Source organism: Monomorium pharaonis, chromosome 3 (assembly GCF_013373865.1).
Source record: "Monomorium pharaonis isolate MP-MQ-018 chromosome 3, ASM1337386v2, whole genome shotgun sequence".
Classification (NCBI taxonomy): Eukaryota; Metazoa; Arthropoda; class Insecta; order Hymenoptera; family Formicidae; genus Monomorium; species Monomorium pharaonis.
The window spans coordinates 4,800,226-4,819,115 of NC_050469.1; the positions used below are offsets into that span (position 1 = coordinate 4,800,226).

The 18,890-nt window shown below is 37.9% G+C and overlaps 2 protein-coding genes across 7 annotated transcripts in view; one reads left to right on the forward strand and one right to left on the reverse strand.

Moving 5' to 3' along the window:
* LOC105837301 overlaps positions 1 to 928 on the forward strand; it is a 115,007-nt gene extending 114,079 nt beyond the window's left edge. The window contains exon 6 of the transcript XR_004962539.1: positions 487 to 928. The gene's annotated coding sequence lies outside the window, so the exon portion shown is untranslated. The remainder of the gene's footprint in view (positions 1 to 486) is intronic.
* The window catches only part of LOC105838083 (hemicentin-2), a 361,527-nt gene that overhangs the window by 67,501 nt on the left and 275,136 nt on the right, over positions 1 to 18,890 (reverse strand). For 5 of the 6 annotated variants that reach the window (XM_028191705.2, XM_028191696.2, XM_028191695.2 and 2 more), the window contains exons 8-9: positions 6,518 to 6,664; positions 3,398 to 3,670 (exon numbers count right to left, since the gene is read on the reverse strand). In XM_028191705.2, the coding sequence (XP_028047506.2) occupies positions 3,398 to 3,670; positions 6,518 to 6,664 (420 nt within the window). The remainder of the gene's footprint in view (positions 1 to 3,397; positions 3,671 to 6,517; positions 6,665 to 18,890) is intronic. The other variant, XM_036284191.1, reaches the window with a different exon arrangement.

Sequence of the window (18,890 nt, forward strand, 5' to 3'; positions counted from 1 at the left end):
GGCGTGTGCTTCGCGATTTCCAATACATAGCCCGCTTTGTGGTTCTTGGTTCGGCACCATATCGATCTCTTATCGAGAGAGAAGGAAGCAGGAAGCACCGCGACAGAGTATGCCGAGCCACCGGTCTGCTTTACGACGCAACAATTCCCATTTCACGTCATAAAGTTGTTTTCTTTCGCAGAGCGTCGCGAACGCGAGTTCCAAAGTAGATTGCATAACGCGGTTCAGAAGCAGTCACCGGCAAGGGTCGTTATTAATGCTTAATAACGCGTATTCTGACGATCGTCATTGTAAGATCTAAATTGTAAAAGTTAAATTTTGTTATAGTTATTAATCGTACGGCTTCAACGTTTTAGCGAGCCAATCCGAAGTTTTTCCGAAAGCCTCCTTATACGCAATCGTCAAAAGCATCTAGAATATTAATTAATATTATATAAGCAAAAACTATAAGCACACTTGTACGTATACAATTCTATTATCATCCAGAGAGAAGACGTTCAAGCTCAGCGTTTCAAGACGTCCAACTTGGTACGGCAGCTCAACCGCAGCTGATATTCCGCTCGCCTTCATACGACGTCACGTTCCGTTTGATCACTATCCCCGAAGAGTATGTTACGTGCGCATCTAAGCGACCGGTATCTCCGTTGCACCGAGTAGGTACGTATCCTCAACTTTTATCAGCGCTCGCGCTTTCGTTTGGTCTCCCGAGATTCTCGGCGAGTAAAAAACGCGCAGATTTGAAATCGCATTCGAACCTCAACTTCGATTCGGATGGAAAACTAAGGCTCACGTACTCTTAGTAAATACAAAGTCTTTTCTCCCGTAGCGATAAGAGTAGTATACGAGTTTCGAACTAAAGCAAAGTGTACAATCATTGAAAAAAAATATCTTGACAAAGGTACTTACACCACAAAAGTAAAAAAAAAAATAGAATGAAGATAATTTGTTCGCAATTATTCTATTATAATCCTATATTAGAATTGTTTTATGATTTTTACTGTTAATATTAAAGAAATCATCGTGAGTTGAATTAATTTGTTAATGTGTGAGTGATGCAGCCATGTATTACAATCTACGTAAAATGATATTCACTACCTATATGAATAAAAATTGTATTATCCTTCACATAAATGTAGAAGGATAATAAAGAAATATACTAAAACATAAGTGCTTTTGTATTCTTGTATTTTGTGTTCAGTTTGACTGTGCCACTCATAACTGATCATTACTCATCAAATATTACATAAGAAATATAAATACTTTAAAATTTTTTTATAGTACTAGACAATGTAAAATTTTATTAGTACAATTTATTTATCTTAAATTTAGTAAATATAATGCTTGATAAATTAAGTTTATTATAAATACAGTATATACTGGAATTATCCTAAATCAACTTAATCAACACGCTTTTGTGGATTATTTTACAATCTATAGTTTTTGCAAACTAATCGAGCAATAAATTAAAAATGGCACGTGAAAATTTTGTATAAAAATTAAAATATTCTCATTTTTTGCATAATGTTTAAAAAATTGAAAATAAAATATTAATAAGATATAAAGAATATAAAAACATGAAATAAATAATTTTGAAGAGACATAATCCAATGTTGATAAATATAAATTAATAAATAATTAATAAAATCTAAATAATTTATAATTACATAAAGCAAAATGGTGTTCCATATACATGCAAAGATTAACAAATAATATTTTAATGCGCTTGCATTGTATTACATATATTTATATTGCATTTGAATGTATCAAAATAGCACTTAGAGATGCAATTCGCGGAGAATACGAAAAAGTAATAACATACGTATATTTTTATGACACGGTCCGATGTACACCAAATGATACTGAGGGCTATTACGAAGCTTTAATAACGAATGAAAATGCTTCACATTCTCATCGTTTAATTAATTCCTTCCGACCGCAATGTGACGGTGAAAAAGTATTTAATTACTCTACACATGGCGTGTAAGTTGTATGCAATCGTTAATCGTATGGCTTCACGTGGTAACATTAAAACATTACGATGGTTATTATTCGGCCATATCCATTAAAAAATATTATCATAATTACGATGTAATGCTAGCCGCAATGGCTTTTATCTGAAAGAACAAATTAATGTAACGAACCAAAAATTCCTGTCCTCCCGCTTTTACATTCTATGTAATTTCTGTCACTAAAACAAGGCGGCGTGTCTTTTTCAATTCAAATAAAGATAAATTTACAGTATCATCTCCCGCATTAGTATTATCTTTTCTAATAATATTTATTTCGAACAATATAAATTCTTACACACACACACACACACACATAAGTGTCAAAATATTACTAAAATAAAATTAAAATATAATATCATATAAACTACTTCTCCATGCGATTCTTAAAGCTTAAAATTTATTTCTGCACTTTCATACAATGAAACGCAATTACCCCATAACTTTTTCGATTAAGGCTAAATTTTGATTAAACTGCAGATTATAATTTCAATAAGTTTAAAGAATAATTTGTATAGATTTTACTTCGCTGCATTTTGGTCGTTTTATGAAATTTTATCCTCGTACATTTTTAAATTTAGAGCTTTGAATTAATCAATTTATTTATTATTAATGTGTTATTCGATATATCGTTATAATTCATTCATAGAGAGTTTTAGATATTTCTGTCAAATGTATGCCCTTTAATTCTTCACCCGACTAGCACTCATTTCATAATGGAGTATCTTATGAGCCACTGAACCGCGTACGTACCGTAACAAACTTCGTGTACACAAGTGTACATGAAATGTAAATGCGCAAATTATATCATTTGAGCGTGGCTCCAGTTTATTTGTTTTGCCGAAACATAACTACATTAAACGGATTAAAGGAACGCATTAACTCCGCACGACGACGTTCCGCCATACTTCTCAGCAGTCGTCAAAAGTTTAAGCCGATAATTAATGTGTTACCACCGCGTAACACGGTTACACCGTAACACGGTTAATTCAATGTCGACTGTTATAATTAAATTTAGAACCAGATAGCGGGCAAGGTAGTTAGCCGCAACCTACAATGCGGCCGGGTACAATGCGACACGCCGCACAATGTTATGTTCGTCAGATACCAATCGCGGCAACAATGCATCTCGCGCATTATCAACGTCATGTGAATCGCAATTCAATTTGTAACTCGCGGACGCGCACTGTGAACGTCTAATCGGTTTTCAGATAATCTCAGTCGCATTTGGCGCTCGCGTTCGCGCTCTCATGGACAGAACAAAAAAAAAAAGGTCATTCCCTCAGAAACTGGAAACGCGCAACGGGCAAGCGAAGGCACGGAGAGGAAACGCAACCGCGCGGAGTGCAAACGTCGAAAGTCTATTCTGGCAGAGATTTTATTGAACTTACCGGTAACCTTGATGTGATAGGGTAACTGAGCTCGCCACGTGTCTTGCATTTTCCGATCAGGCGCAACGCATCGATACTCCCCGGCTTCCTGGTACACCACCCGGCTCAAGGCGAGGGGCCCGGGCCCACCAACCGGATCCATTCCAGGCCCGTGGCCCCAACAACCGCCGTCGCACTCGAGGGTCACGGCACCGCCAATCTGTACCTCCATTCTTCGGGTATCAGTCGCCTCGCCGTTCAAAGCTTCCGCCTCAGTCTCCATATCTGGATCATCTAAATACCATTGATTTAAATCTCTCAACAAGCGGCGAACTCGAGAGTCGAACTTAAACGTATATAGGCTTGCTGTAGGGGGGGAGTGAGACAATGCTTGAAAAATAAATGTGGACATAACGCACGCCTGGAACAGCGCTCTCAGACTTCTTGAATATTTTATGTTTCAAGAATATGTCAAAAAACATAGTGAGATATATGATAACAAAAGTATGGTATTATCTTCAAATGAGATTTTACATATTTGCATCTAACGATCATGCTCCTTTATCTGTTATTATACATATTATTTCACATTTCGAATTTATACAATATGTGAATCTTTGCCGAGCGCTAAAAAAATGTGTCGCTTGATTAGCCTTTGCAAATCGTCAGATGTGTCTAAGAATTTTCAGCACATTCACCTTTCGCCATCGCTTTGAATTCCTGATACCGTCCATCGTCATCGATATCGAGGAGTTACTTTGCTATCAGAAATCAGCGGCACGTACAGCAGATAAAGTTGAGGCCGTATCTCTCTACCCTCACGTATACTATGGTTCGACAAAATCTTTTCCCCACCGCGACGTTACGTACTGTCGGTTCCAACTTTTACCCATTCTCATCCCTCCTGTCCTTTTCCGATTCCACCTATGGAATTATACGATTGTTTGCTCTCCAGCTAGCGTTATGTCCACAATTGTAGAGAAAGAGAGAGAGAGAGAGGAGAGGGGGAGAGAAAATGCAGAAAGAGAGAAAAGCGAGAGGGTAGATGTGCGGAGGTTACTCGTATCTCTGTTCGGGAATTAGAGCCGGACTACTACAGCGGAATTCGGCTGAGAAAGAGAAAGAAGCGGGGATGGGGGAGGATGTAGCAGTCCTTTGAGTTAGCAAGCTGATCCTCCAGCTCATCCTATAGCAAAACAAAGGGATCAAAGTGGTGCGGATGCGATAGGAGGCTTTCACTTCCTCTCACGCTCGCTCGGCTCCCAACTATACCTCGTTTGTCTTGTAGTTTGTTCGGAATTTTACAGCAAACACCACCAAGCGCTGTGGCGCTTTAACAAACAGAGGAAAGGAAAAGAGAAGGAAGCCTGGTAATCAGGCTCGGTAATTTGACTGTTTTTTTCGTCAGGCAGCATTTTATTCCTCTCCTCGGCAGGCTCTGGTTATCTCCAAATTTGATCTGCATCTCTTCTCCCAGCGATGGCGGCTTGTGATCGTCCTAAATCTTAATGCGATTCGCGTGCACTAAGGTGATTAAGGTTCTCATATACTTCGTCCGTCTGTGATCGCGTTATCTCTAATTACTTTGATATGCCTTTCGTGTTCCTACTAATTGAATTATGAACATCTAAGATGCTTTGCTGAATCGAATATTTGAACACTATAGAATATCACATACACATCACAATTCTTTAATAAAGATAATTTAATATAATGTTCTCTTCTAACGCGTTAATAAAGAATAAAAAAATTATATTTAAGTATATACGTAATATATAAAGAATAGTTCATCTATCCTGGTAACAGTTACGAGAAAAATCTGTTCACCTGCCGATAGCGCTAGTTTTTATCACTCCAGTCCCTTTAAACTACGTCCTATCTGTAGACTGTCTACAAGCCGGTGAAATTAGCGCGTCGGTTTAAACCCGCCTTGACGTTATCCGGCGGATAAGTAATCCAGGAGGAGATTCGAACAGGACATAGTAGCGGTGTAATCGATAATTCCCACGAAGGAGGTTGGTTGGTTTATAGGTGCTCTCGAGCCATCTAAATTGCGTAGAGATTAGGTGCTCGGAAGCCCGTATCCAGCATCGTCGGTCGAAGGAGCAGACGAGAGATCAAGAGAGACAGAAACAGACAGAGAGAGAGAGAGAGAGAGAGAGAGAGAGAGAGAGAGAGAGAGGGGGGGGGAGGATGGGAGTGATAGAGAAGAGTAGAGAACTAGATAGAAGACAAGAGGATGGGGAAAGAGAGACGAGGGCCGCGGGTTTGAGATGCAGGGTGCGCATCGCCCTCTGGTTATAATAGCAAGATGGAAGGAATGGGGCTAGGTAGGAAATTTGCAAATTTTCACGACGGGGCACGGATAATTTCCGGTTGGCTCGGTGGTTTCCGCCCTTGACAAATGACTGTGGTATCCGGTTATTGGCTGCAGCGACGACCCCCTTCGCATTCCGAATTAGGGGGAATGTCTCTTCGAGCGCTATCAAATGCATAGGGGGTAGACAATACATCAGCTAAAAGATGCACGGCGACGTAATTACCTTTCGTCGACGTTAACGTCGCCTAATTTATATACATTTCTAACATTACGTGACATTATTTTAACTTATCGATTGCTACATTTACTAATTTAGGAAAAAGACATTCATGCAGAAACACAGTAAAACATTGTCAAAAATATAATCAATATAAATTAATTTTTTTCATAAGAAATCTGAATATATATATTCCTGATAATGTTAATTTTGTAGAAAAAAAACTTGGTTATCTTTACATTTTGTTAAATAATTGCTTAAAGCAATATATAAATATCTGTATATTATGAAGTAAGTAATTTTATAATATCCTGTTTATTGCTTCGTATCAAAATCACGATGGATTTTCATATTACCGACAAAGGTTAACTTTAATTATGAGATTATAAAAATTAATAATCGAAGGCGTCGTAGAAATCGTGGAAATTTCAATTTAGTAAATTAAGTTATGAAAAGCACCTTCAGAATTATTCTTTTCGGAGGAACATGTTTCCTTTTCATCGAAGGAGATGCATTTATTAACTTGACGTTTCCACTCGAATGCACAGAAAATCCTACGTATGCTATTGAAAGCGACAAAGTGGCGTGACAACGATTTACTCACAGCGAACATTGAGAAAATATCCGATGCTGGTGAAAATGCCGAGCATATGCCGCGTGTAACACTTGTACCAGCCGCTCTCGGCCCGAGTGATTTTTGTGAAGTTCAACCATCCGTCATCGCTCTGCTCCACGGGCGGCGGTCCATTGTCTGAAACACAAGCGGAAAGCTGGTGGATATACGAATTAACGCACTGGAAAAAGCACGCACGGTCCGCGGATTTGCGTTAACGTCGTCGTCGCGCAGTTCGCGTCAGTCGAGCGAGTCGGCTGCAAGCGACTTCTCTCGGTGTTCACGATTTTGCGACATTTTTCATAGAAACAGTTGCCATCTACACGTAATACTCGATAATTAAATAATTAAATGTAATCGTTATCAATTAGAAAGAGGAAGCAACACAAACAGTTTAAGTTAAAGTTCACTCAATTCAACAATTTTAATAGATTTAAGATTTATTATCTTTTTTAGGTAAATGCATAATATATTCATACATAATTGTATCGTTTTGGCGGATCATAAGATATGATTTATGAATTAGAGATATAGATACAAAAATCATTAGATCGCAAAAATTTGAGATGATATTAATGATTTTGTCTTATATTATCGTTGCGCTTCTAAAACGATGCCATACGCTCCAGCAAATAATTCAATTATAGTGATTATAAAACGCGTATCGTTTTCGTAATTAAAAGCCCTTAGATAGTGAATTTAAAATTGTATTGGCAAACTGTCTGTTTATTCTGAATAACCCGGGAAAGAGAGAGATAAAATAGCCAGAGAAAGAGAGAGAGAGGAAGAGGAGAGCTGGCAAGTCTCTCGTTCAAATTATTCACAAGATAATTAAAATAATTACGCAATACGCCAATCTGAAGAGCGACACGTCACTGCAACGGAGTTAAAAATTTATTGCTAATAATGCAAAGTGCCATTGGCCGCCAAAAAGAAAATAATTGACCTGGCAAGGAGGACCAAAAGGGGAGTCGCAAAGGACATTCATTCGATTTATTCACAAATGCGGTAGTGACTTCTGAGAGAGCCATTATCAATTCGCTGGCCTTTCTCTTGCCGTCATTCGCCGCCAAAATTTCATTTAGCCTATTTCGTCCTTCAATATTTCGGCTGTATCCCTCCTCCCCTCCTCGCCATCGACCTCGTTACAACGAAGCCGCGGATTCGACGCAGCTGTCGAATTGGCTAGTTGAAAGTATAACGCTCTCGCGAATGCGGAACTACCCTGGGGAACAAAGGAAGAACGTAGTCGGAAGACACTCGTGAAAGGTGGAGGATTACAGAGGTGGCGGAGAATACGGAGGAAAATATCGCGGAAAAAGGCTGAAGACGGAGGCAGAGTAGCAACGTGCCAGAGTTTTGTGGCGAAACTTTTATATAGGCCGGCTATAATCACGGGTAGGGTGGTGGGCTATTCTGCTAAAGACACTGCTCGCCTTTAACATTGCCAAGGCATGCTCGATTGTGCTAACGGTATAGTATCACTGGCGAACTTCGTGAGATGCGGCGCCGTTTCGCATGAAATGGGGTCAGGCCGTGACTTGGGCCAAAAAAAAAAAGTACGACATTTCCGGCAAGTTCGGCCGAGATCCGGCTAATTTGGCCGGGAAATGAACGAAGTCAACTCGAAGTGGATTGAGACGCGGGACGAAGAGTTATCTGCCAAAAAATTAAATATAGGAAAATTTCTTTCTTCAGTAAATTATATGTCGACATTTTAATAAACTGACAAACTATCAGGCTCTTATATTAATTTTGGATTTTTTTTAAAAATTAGAACTTAATATTTAAGAAGAACCATTCAATTTAATATTTAATGTTTAATGATATTTAGATTCAAATATATTTTGTTCATTAAACTTTCTGCCAATATAATAAACATTGTTTGTCCATTACTATTTCCGAATTGAGGGCGCGGAATAAATGGTCGAATCGAATAATTCAAATAAAAATAAGTCGTGATATGATATACATATTACCGTTTATTGGCGAGAATTTACGTTTTTTTTATTAGATTACTTAGTGATATAGTTAACATTTGGAAACTGTCAAATAAATTTCCATGCAATTATTATTATTATTATGCGTATTATTACAATATTGTATGTATTATAATAATTTATATGCATATGATCATAAATATTTGACGATTTTATTTTCATAATTTATTAAAATTACAATAATAATTGTTTTATTAAAATTGCTTTTTATTCCTCTCAAGATACAAAAATATGACATATAATAATAATTATTTCTCTCTGTTTTCAATGATGAAAACTAATTTTCGAAGCAAAATTTCATTTTCGCAAGATAAAAAACATGTCACACTTTGGAAAGCATCACAATTATCAAACGAGACCAAGATCATTTTGTTGCGATTTTTCTGTATGAGAGTATTAGAGATTATATCGATTTTGATTTAAAAAATGTCTTTAAAAACAGAGATCTTCGAAGTAAATTTTATTTTCGTAATTAATCATCGATGTCGCAAACCAATAATTTAAGACAATCAGCCTTGCACTCGCTGGAAACAATAGAGTTTTAGCTTTCGAACGAGATGGAAATTATCGCGTTGCAGTTTTTCCGTGGACTCTGGCGATCACATCATCTCGATTTTTCGATATAGTGGCAAAGTTGACCAGCGCGCGTACGCGGTTCTCTCGATGTGGCGTATCATGTTACAAAGCATGTGTATTATACACGCTTTCGCACTTGTTTTTTAGTAACGGATTAGTGCACTTGTCAAATTACACACAAAAAGTTCGCGCGACAATCTTTCCTGAATGGTGCGCGCGCTGGATTTTCTCTAAAGCGCTGTAACTCGCAAAAAATCAACGTGGCGACATGTAACAAAAACCTTATGCATATACCATACAGGTGTTTATACTAAAACGAGCTTTTTATAGCATATATGATATATGCATATCATGTATATATGCATAAAAATAAAACGCTAATCTACAAAGAGAAACTGTTGTGTAATCGATGACATATTTTTTGACATATTAAAAACCGTCTAAACAGCACATCAGAGAGATAAATAATCTGTAAAAGACTGTTCATGTTCAGTATAATTTTTGACACCACTTATTATAATAAAAAATAAAAAATAAAAAGAAATATATATATATATATACTAGGTAAATATAATACTACGATATTTTTATATTAGTAAGCTATCCACCGTTATCTGGCACCGCCGAGATTTTCCATTAAATTGATAGTATTATTGAGATAAAAATCTCTATGTAAAACGCAATCTGTCGAACAAACTATTTTCATTTTTATATTTTCTTTTCAGGAAGCTTTAGTTTTATATGTACCATCGTTTTCCATAGGATTACGTTTTCTATTCGCTTCGTGCAACGTTTTTAGTCCTTTTAAGTTGTGGAGAAACACGGTTTTGTGAATTGTTCTGCATACGCGACACTCATTGTATTGAGTATGTCTTTTTCTCATAATTTTTTTATTTAAAACGCGTTGTATAGAGGGAGTCTCGTTAATTTGCTCTGCCACTGGAATTTTTCTGCCTAACGTTTTCTAAACAAAAATTATGTCAGACGCTTTTTTTTCACAAACATAATACTAATTTTATTTTTTTCTTCATGAAAAATAATGTCACTTATAAGATGCTAATATTTTTAAATAACGTTTAGCTAAAGTATTAGGCAAGTCGGCAAAGTGACAATAAAACGAGGGAATATATATTATATGTAACACAGCCAAAGAAATGAAATTTAACAGAATTATCGCAAATGATAATTAGATTGTCGCAAATGAGTGCACGGAGATCACTGTTAATCAAATTATGGACAGTATCCTTGAATTATTCTGGATATCTTTGGATATCTCTGATACCTTCGCTTTACGCCATCTCGGGATGATGATCGTATAAAGATCGACTTCCCCTGAAGCGATTTCACACAGCTGACGCCCCCCGTTTCTTCTTGCAAAATGTTCCTGCGCCCAATGTATCGGCGTGATAGATCATCCGACGGAACTATAATAAATTATTTTCACGTTTTTACTTCGATCTATGTTCGAAAGTTTTTCCCCAGCGCGGCGCAAGATGTGTCCGGAGGGTTGTATCGTCACGTTCAATACAAATCACAAATTACGCGTCCGGTAGTATACTGCAGGCTTTCTAGCTTAATCGTTTAAACATTCGTTAGTCTCAAAGCGAATCGCGGCTTTGTACGGCCATATTGCGAAATCGACTATTTACACGACTCATTGCAATACCTTCGAAATCGGGAGAGTCCGAATTTGCCTGACTTGCCTTACTCGTAAAGGCTTTGAACGAGAGGCGAACGTGCTTTCTCGAAGAAGGAATGGGACGTTTAATAAGAGCAAACTGTACCGAAAAGAAATGGGAATGGGCGGCGGCGGCGGCGGCGACAGCAGCAGTAGCGAGTTTGGGGGGAAAGGTTCGTTGGCGGTGAAGGCATCGCCCGGGGCGGATACGTGCTCCAAAGGATATTAAAGTATTTTAATTGCAGCGGATCTCGCGGAACGCTGGGAAGGATTTATTCGAAATCACTCGATTGAGTCTATGAATAGGGATTAAGCTTGGGCCCCGCCGGCATGGCGCGGCGCAATGCGCGGCGCCCGCCGTCGCGCCGAGAGAATTCTAGACGTCAGAAGTGGAAGGCAGAAATAATTGAATATTTAATAGAATAACTCACATATAGCCGCTTCCCGTCGCAGCCGCGCGGCGTCATCCGTCACGACGACGGGACGTCGATTTTTCTGTCACGTCCCGTGGCTGCCGATTAATTATACAGTCTGCCCGGGCGTAATACGAAGACAGGGACGACTTTAATAAATCTAGTTATTTCGTAGCCAGTGCACACACAAAAAAAAATTATTTCACTGATCCGCGGATACATCCTCACGTAAAAGGTTGTGATTTTCCGCCTGTGGCCGTAATATTGACATGAGAAAAGATATTATCCGTCGGAAGCGGAATTGGCAGAGCACACATACGTCAAACGAGATTGCAATCAGAGATATTCAATGACGAAACATCGTAGAACAAACGATTATATCGGCAACACGAAAGTTTAATTAATTTAACAGCGAGGTCAGGATTATTCTCGAAGGGAAATCAAATTTCAGATATTAAATTAAACAAATAATTAATGTCGTGAATGTAATACTACTGACAGCTCAACATTTCATTATCAGCAATTTAAAAAGGCTTTTATTTTGAAAATTGTTACTATTCAAACAAATACGTACATGAACGTAATATGCAAACTCAATTTTTAATTAATTACTCTTGATCTTATTATAATTTTACCTATATATTGTTGCTTTATTGTTGCTTTATTCTGAAACAAATAATAACAAAATCGTAGCATCACGAATTAAGTTCGTCACAAATTTATATTTCAAAATTAACGAATTTATATTTTACATACAAAATTACGTGAAAAACGTTAAGGCTATCAAGTGCCTAATTCTCTTCTGTCGCGGTACAGGATATAAAAGTATCCGCAATAGTAAAAAGTCGCGGCACGTCAGACGTACAGAGCTAAACCGTTACTTTAGAACAGTATTTGGCAATAATTCTTGTGGAAATCGCAGTGCCTTCTGACGTTTGGTAATAACAGGTCGTCCATCATAGTTCTTATCACTCGTACGCGGCTGATCGCAGCGGAAAGTGACGGCTGCAGCTGTTCTCAGCGTTTTGTGTAACTCAATAACGAGATAAACGAAACTACACAATCAGTCCAATTTCTCGAATTTTCAGATTCTAGATTGATAACCGAGTTCTTTTTATTGATGTTCCGAAAGAACTTGTGCATTAATTCTATCCTCGATTTATATACTCTCTAACATGATATTTTTGAGAAAGTAGTTAACGTTTCATATATCTCATAATTTCTTAATTAAAATGTAAGATTAGAAAAAGGTCACTAAATTCTGACGTAAGCTTCATAAAGTGGTACTTCCTTAATTTCCAAAAATGATACTGTATTAATATTGACGTGAAAACATCTATTTTCGTATTTTTCTCATAATGTGATATGAGATAAAATCGTCGTGTCGTGTAAAATTTTTCTATTGAAAACAGATCAGATATGTAATTCTCTTTATAATATTTTAATTACGTTTCAAATAAACTGTTTATTTTCACTTTTTAATTCTTTAATTGCTTTTATTTAAAAAATGTTCAGTTTTAGTTTTTTTATTTTATAATTTTTTTGTTTAAAATAGAAATATTTTATTATCTATTCTATGTAGTTCATGAATTTAATTTATAATAACTGTTCCACTATGTGGGGCTGAATTCTGAGCTGATTATTACTTACTTGCCAGCTTCGAGGTCTAATTTCTCAGACATTTATTTTTTTATGTTAGAAAAACATTACCTAATTATTACAAAGTATGAAACAGCTTTATAAACAGTATTATAAAAACTACTATACAATCTAATAGAAGATACTTTCTGGTTTGCATTACATATTTTCAAAGTTTTATTTTCTCAGCTTTTGTTTAAATAATGTTATTCAAAAACAAAATTATATGCGGTATTAATAACTTTTCTCTACTTATTAATAATTAATGTTTCCAAGACAAATAGAGATAGATATTTAATATTAATTGCCTTGAAAGTAATGAAAAAAATTTCAACAGATAATTCAATCATAATTCGTGACGGCGCGACTAAAAGAATAATCGGAAGTGCAATAACATTCGGTCATAAATTCTTACGTCTTTTCAGCGTAATCATTTTTACACGTCTTTCGACTCCTCGAATATATCAAATAGCGCAGAAACGTGCACTTTATTTTCGTGACACTTCCATCGCGCGACTTCGTCGGCGCGTCAAGGGAAGTATAGTTTTGCGCAAAGTTTTAACGCACAATAAATAACTCAAGACACGGGGACGGAAAGACGTGATTCACTCGGGATCGTGAATGAAGCGCGCGCCGCGCTCCAAATCTCTATCGAATCTCGAAATTGTTTATTCGCGATTGTGATTTACGCCAGCGAGCCCGGCGGTACTTCATCGCAGCGGACGGCGATGGGCTGCGTCGCGAATGAGCTTCTCATTTGAGTGCCTTTCCATGCCTTTCTGATTAATTCAAGAGAAATTGTAATTTCCACTCCTATCGCATAAAATTGATCGAAAGGGCAGTCTTGCGTAAATACGCGGATCAGGCTACGTAAAGGGGATTAAAAAGGTGTTTCTTAACGAGCAGAATACGAACGTGGAAAGGCTGGATTAAAAAAGTTGGCTGAAAAGCGATTTAATCGGCTACGTTAAACTCGGGTTGCTTTTTCGATGGAGCGCGCTTGGGGTGCGCGCGCGAAGGCCATTACCGCCAGAATTCGCGCATGCGAGCTGATTCTTTACATTGATTATAACCGGCGCGAAATCGCTGAATAGAAAGAATAATAATATACGAATAAAAGCCGAACGGAGCTATTTCAATTTAGCTTCCGTTATTTCTGAATGCCCGGCCCTCCGAAACTATGCGCCGCGCGCGACGGAAACCGATTTCAATATGATATAAATATAATTAATACTAAATGATATTATTAACGTTGCATGCGAAATCCTATAATTAATGCTTAATGCTAAACGATGTAATTTACATTAAACTATTACTCCATGTACCACATTAATATTTTATTTGAAAGAAAATTGCTCAACGTGAGGTAATTGATTGAGAACAGAATCAGTTTGAAATTATCTTGCGTTTTAATCGGATCGAGGTATGAGTTGCGTGGAAAATGTGACACGCCGAAAAATCATTCATTTGCCATTGAATACTCATTTTTAACATGAGATATTTTAACACTGATTTAACTAATCTGTTTGAAGAGAAATTTGTTTATCTTTATTACAATAATTCATGAAAATTTTGTAAAATGTGGTATTTAATAACGTAAGACGAAGAAAATACACAATTAAAATTATTGTAGACGTATACAAGTTTTAATGAAAAAACAAAAGAAATGTATACTCGAATCTTTCATATTGTGTTATAATATTTATATATATTTATACATATAGTTCAATATTTATTTCTTCTCTAATTTATTTTAATATAATCTCAAGTTGTATTAACTATTATAATTATTTAATAATTGAATAGTAACTATTCTAATCAATTTTATATTCTTTTATGTCGTATAAAGAATTCAACAACGTGCAATAAGATAACCGATGTAATTTTTTATCTCGTAAATGTAATTTTACATGTAAGTTCAAAATGTGCGATATAAAAGCTGTATTAAAAAATTCCCCGCCAATACTGAAACTCTATGATATATAAATGTAACATATATTATAAATGTTCAGTAGATATGCATATCGAAATGGCAAATGAGATATGTATCGCATCTGATTCTTAAAAAAGATCGCGATCCATAATTTTGTAAATCGCGCATCTCTAAGCTCGTGTGTGCGGGATGGACGCGTTCTTAAATATTTATCGCCCTCCCCTCCCCCCCTCCGTGCAATTCGTTCGTGGTAAGAAATCGCGATTTCCTCGATTTTCACTCGAGGGGAAGTGCACGGCAAAAACTGGCGCGGCCGACCACTCTCTCGCGTAGTAGTGTAATACCCCGTCGCGGGGCCGAGATGCACCTAGGCGAAAAGTTCGCCGGCGCAGCGAATACGTTTAACGAATGTAATGGGTTCACCCGTTTAAACGGTACGGTCTAATCAAGAAAGTGGTCTCTCCCCGACGAAACTCCACGCGGAAATCCCTCTCGTTCTCTCCGTCCCTTCGTCCGGGGGGGGGGGGGGAGGGAGCTCCCGTTCCCTCTATCTTACTCGGCTCAAGCCGCGCTGATTGACGATGAATAAAGGAAATTATGCTGTGGTGAGCTTTTATTCGCCGCACCGGCTAAAAAGCAACGTCGTTACCGATCCACGAACGGCGGCGTATACACCGTAAATCCTGCTCCAGAATCCAAATCGGCCGGGAGCGAGGAGAGTCTTAATTCTGAAAAAGGTTTCGAAATCGCGGCGGTGGATGGAGATATACGATTTGGTAACGTCGAGAGCGAATTCAATTTGGATTAATAAAAATATGGTCGGCCGGTTAGCGGCAAACCGGTGGCTCGTGCAATAACATCTCGTAATACACGACGCTTTATGCAATTTAATTATGCTAATGACTAGGCGATAACGGAACGTGGAATATGCGGAATTTAATGGATAAACAGATTTTTGCCAGTATTATATATGTGTATTGAGAGCCGTATCTGCGACACACGGATATAACGTAACCGAAATTTAATACCGTGACTACAACGGCGTATTGTGAAATTTATAGTCCTGGATTTCATGCGCTTCCATATTTTCGCTATATATGTACAATAGCATAACGTTTTCGATAAAGCGTGCATAGCTACCTGACCCGGCCATCTTTAAAGCGCTCACAAAATAAAGCAATTCTTTTTGAAATTTTATCGATTTTCGCACACGTCTCTCTTTTTTTAATGTTATTTTCAGTATCCCTTTATAAATAAAAATCACTTTAATAACTCATTGACGTTTCAAAAGTCTCGAGTTTGAGCGCATGCTTCGTGTAAAAACACGTAACGTATTTCATATTTATAGATGGTGCATCGCTGCTGAAAGGACGGCCCTTTCATATGTGAAAAGATACGCGAAAGGCGTATTCATAAAACAAACGTTATTTCGCCTTCTTTTGACGGACGCATCTACGTCAGTGTCCATTACGTAAAGGTACACGATTCGCGAAATGATAATGTTGCTTTCCGCACGAAAAGCGGATAGCATCCGGCAGCAGCCAGTGCTATATAGAAATTCCGCCTGTTTTCTTTTTTTTTCATAAACTTTTTAATTCGTATCCGAATATCTCAGGCGCCCCTCTTTTCGGTTAGATTTTGCCATTGAAAACAGTTTTCTTCTATCATAAATTTTATCTTTTCCTATTACCTTTTTACTTTTAATATTAATATTTTTTGTTGCATGAGCGTCGAAAGTAATCCCTTGTCACTCTCGTCTCGCTCTTTTGTTCTCGTCCTAATAGATAGCGTGAGTTGTGGCAAAAAACATTGCAACACGACTTTCAGAATATTTGATTATTTTCATACTCGAATGACTATCATTTCGCGACACACATACGGTAACTCTCGCAGAATTACCGACGCTTCGTCGCTTTCACGAATCTAACCTGTCAATTCGCACTTAAGGGACCACATTTCGATGCACAGGTAATAAAAAATGTGGACGGGTCGGCCCTTTGCACTCGTGCCAACATTACACAATGTATTATTAATTGTAACTCAAATGAAGTTGCTGCTGAATAACAAACCAACCTTTGAGAAATTAAATGGATGATAAAGTTGCTTCGACAGATTTATATCTTTTTAAAGTTTCATTCTTTGAAAAAATTTTTCAGTTTTTATTCACGTAACCAACGGTACGCGATTTTACGAATCATAAAGGATACTTTTAGAAGAATGTAAGATCAATGAGGATGTTAGAATTTTAGTGCTTTACTCCTCATTACTGGCTGAAGACATCAAGTTGAGAGATTGCCTCATGAAAGTCACTAACTTAGTAAAGTAACCTGGGTGAAGCGCCATGAACGATATGTGGCAACGGAAGGAAGGTGTAATTATTTTGTTACCTCCGTTTAGCGTGTGCAGCTTAATTAACGTTAAAATATTAATCGTTCATTTCCATTTAAATTTAAGTCAAATATAATATTATCGTACTATATCTTTAATAAAAGGATGTATATGTACAAATTTTCCAATATACCAATTTTATATGAGTATAATTTTTTTATACTTCCTGTTTTTTTAATCATTAACTTTCAAGTGATGTTATATTTTTTGTTCTAAGGAAATTTTATTTCTTCTATTTCGCTACGATGATAACTTGTCACAAAACGCGGATTTATATCGGTTATATTCCAATCACTGAACACCTCGATTGCGAAGATAAGGCAGATTACTCTTCGAATATGAAATAACGATGAGATTAAAAGCTACGTTCAGGAGTCTCACAGGAAGGAAGAAAATTATACAGTTTTAAATATTTATCAGGCTGCGGAAGCGACCGCGAACTCTTGCACAACAAAAAAACAGCCAAATGGTATTGAATCTATGCGTCTGAGTACTCGCTTTCGTTAGCTCTTTGTCTTTTTATAGATTTTAATACGAATTAATTATAACGCAATCTTCGAAACACTGTGCTGCAATTTTATACATAATTTTGTATACTAATTCAACCATTCAGTTCTAATTTCAAGCATAAAGTAGCAACATTTTTAATCTTTTAAACAATAAAAAGTTATGTTTACATGATTCTTTACATTTATATATAAATATGAAAGGCACATACGAATAGACCGTTTCAATCTAATGTTGATAAAACTGTTAATAATCGTAATTATTAATCAGCAGCAGCGTGATTTTCATATTTCAATGCCACGTGCCGAGGCATCGCAACGCAGCCACGAGCGCATCTTGATGTAAACTATTTCCCCATTATCTCATCTCTTTCTCTCGCACAAGTGTCGGCCAATAGGGCAGCTTAGATGGAGCAACGTGCCGCTCCCGATATCACGCGCCAACGTGCAACAACAGCTTCTCCTCGCCGACGTTGCTCGCGGCCACCGCAACCACCGCCGGCAACGCGGAACTTACAATGTGGAAATAGGCGCGGGGGTCTGCGTAGTAGTGGTGCACCGAGACGGGGATAATATCGAGCGCACGTACACCTGTCTATCGGGAGCCGAATGAAAGCGCGCGCCGGCGAGAATTGCCGGGATGAAAGGGACCGCGCGGCGGCGGTGTGAGGGCTGTCCATTGTCCCGATCTCTGCCGGCGTCTGTGTGGTAGACTTGTCGCGCCCGTTGCGGTACGTAATAATGTGATTATGGGATGTACCGCCAACCCTCCCCCCCCCTCATCCCTCCTCCCTACCTCCCGCCCGATTCTCCGAGATCCACGAGATGTTAGGGGAGGAGGGGGGCTGAGACGACAAGGTTGACGGGAATCGCGACTGAATGCGGAACTTTGGAACTCACCCCCTCGCGTCCTCCTCAATTCCGTCCCGACGCTAAGGACGACGTTATTATGCCGCGAGCGGCGACACGCGTTTGACTCGTCTAAGCATATCGTTGGTAATGGTTTAATTACGCGAGAATTACGACTGCTCTCGAGGAATCAGTCCGCGACATTGTTGCGTTACGGCGGGTTTCTCTCGTATGGAAAATGGGGGAAAATAGGGGGAAAATGGGTCTCTAGCTTCGTAGAGGGTGCGTTTTGCACAAAGTACATTAAGAATGCCGCTTGTACAACATTATATTACTTTGAAATATTATTCATGCGCGCTGTGTGCGATATATATAATTGTAAT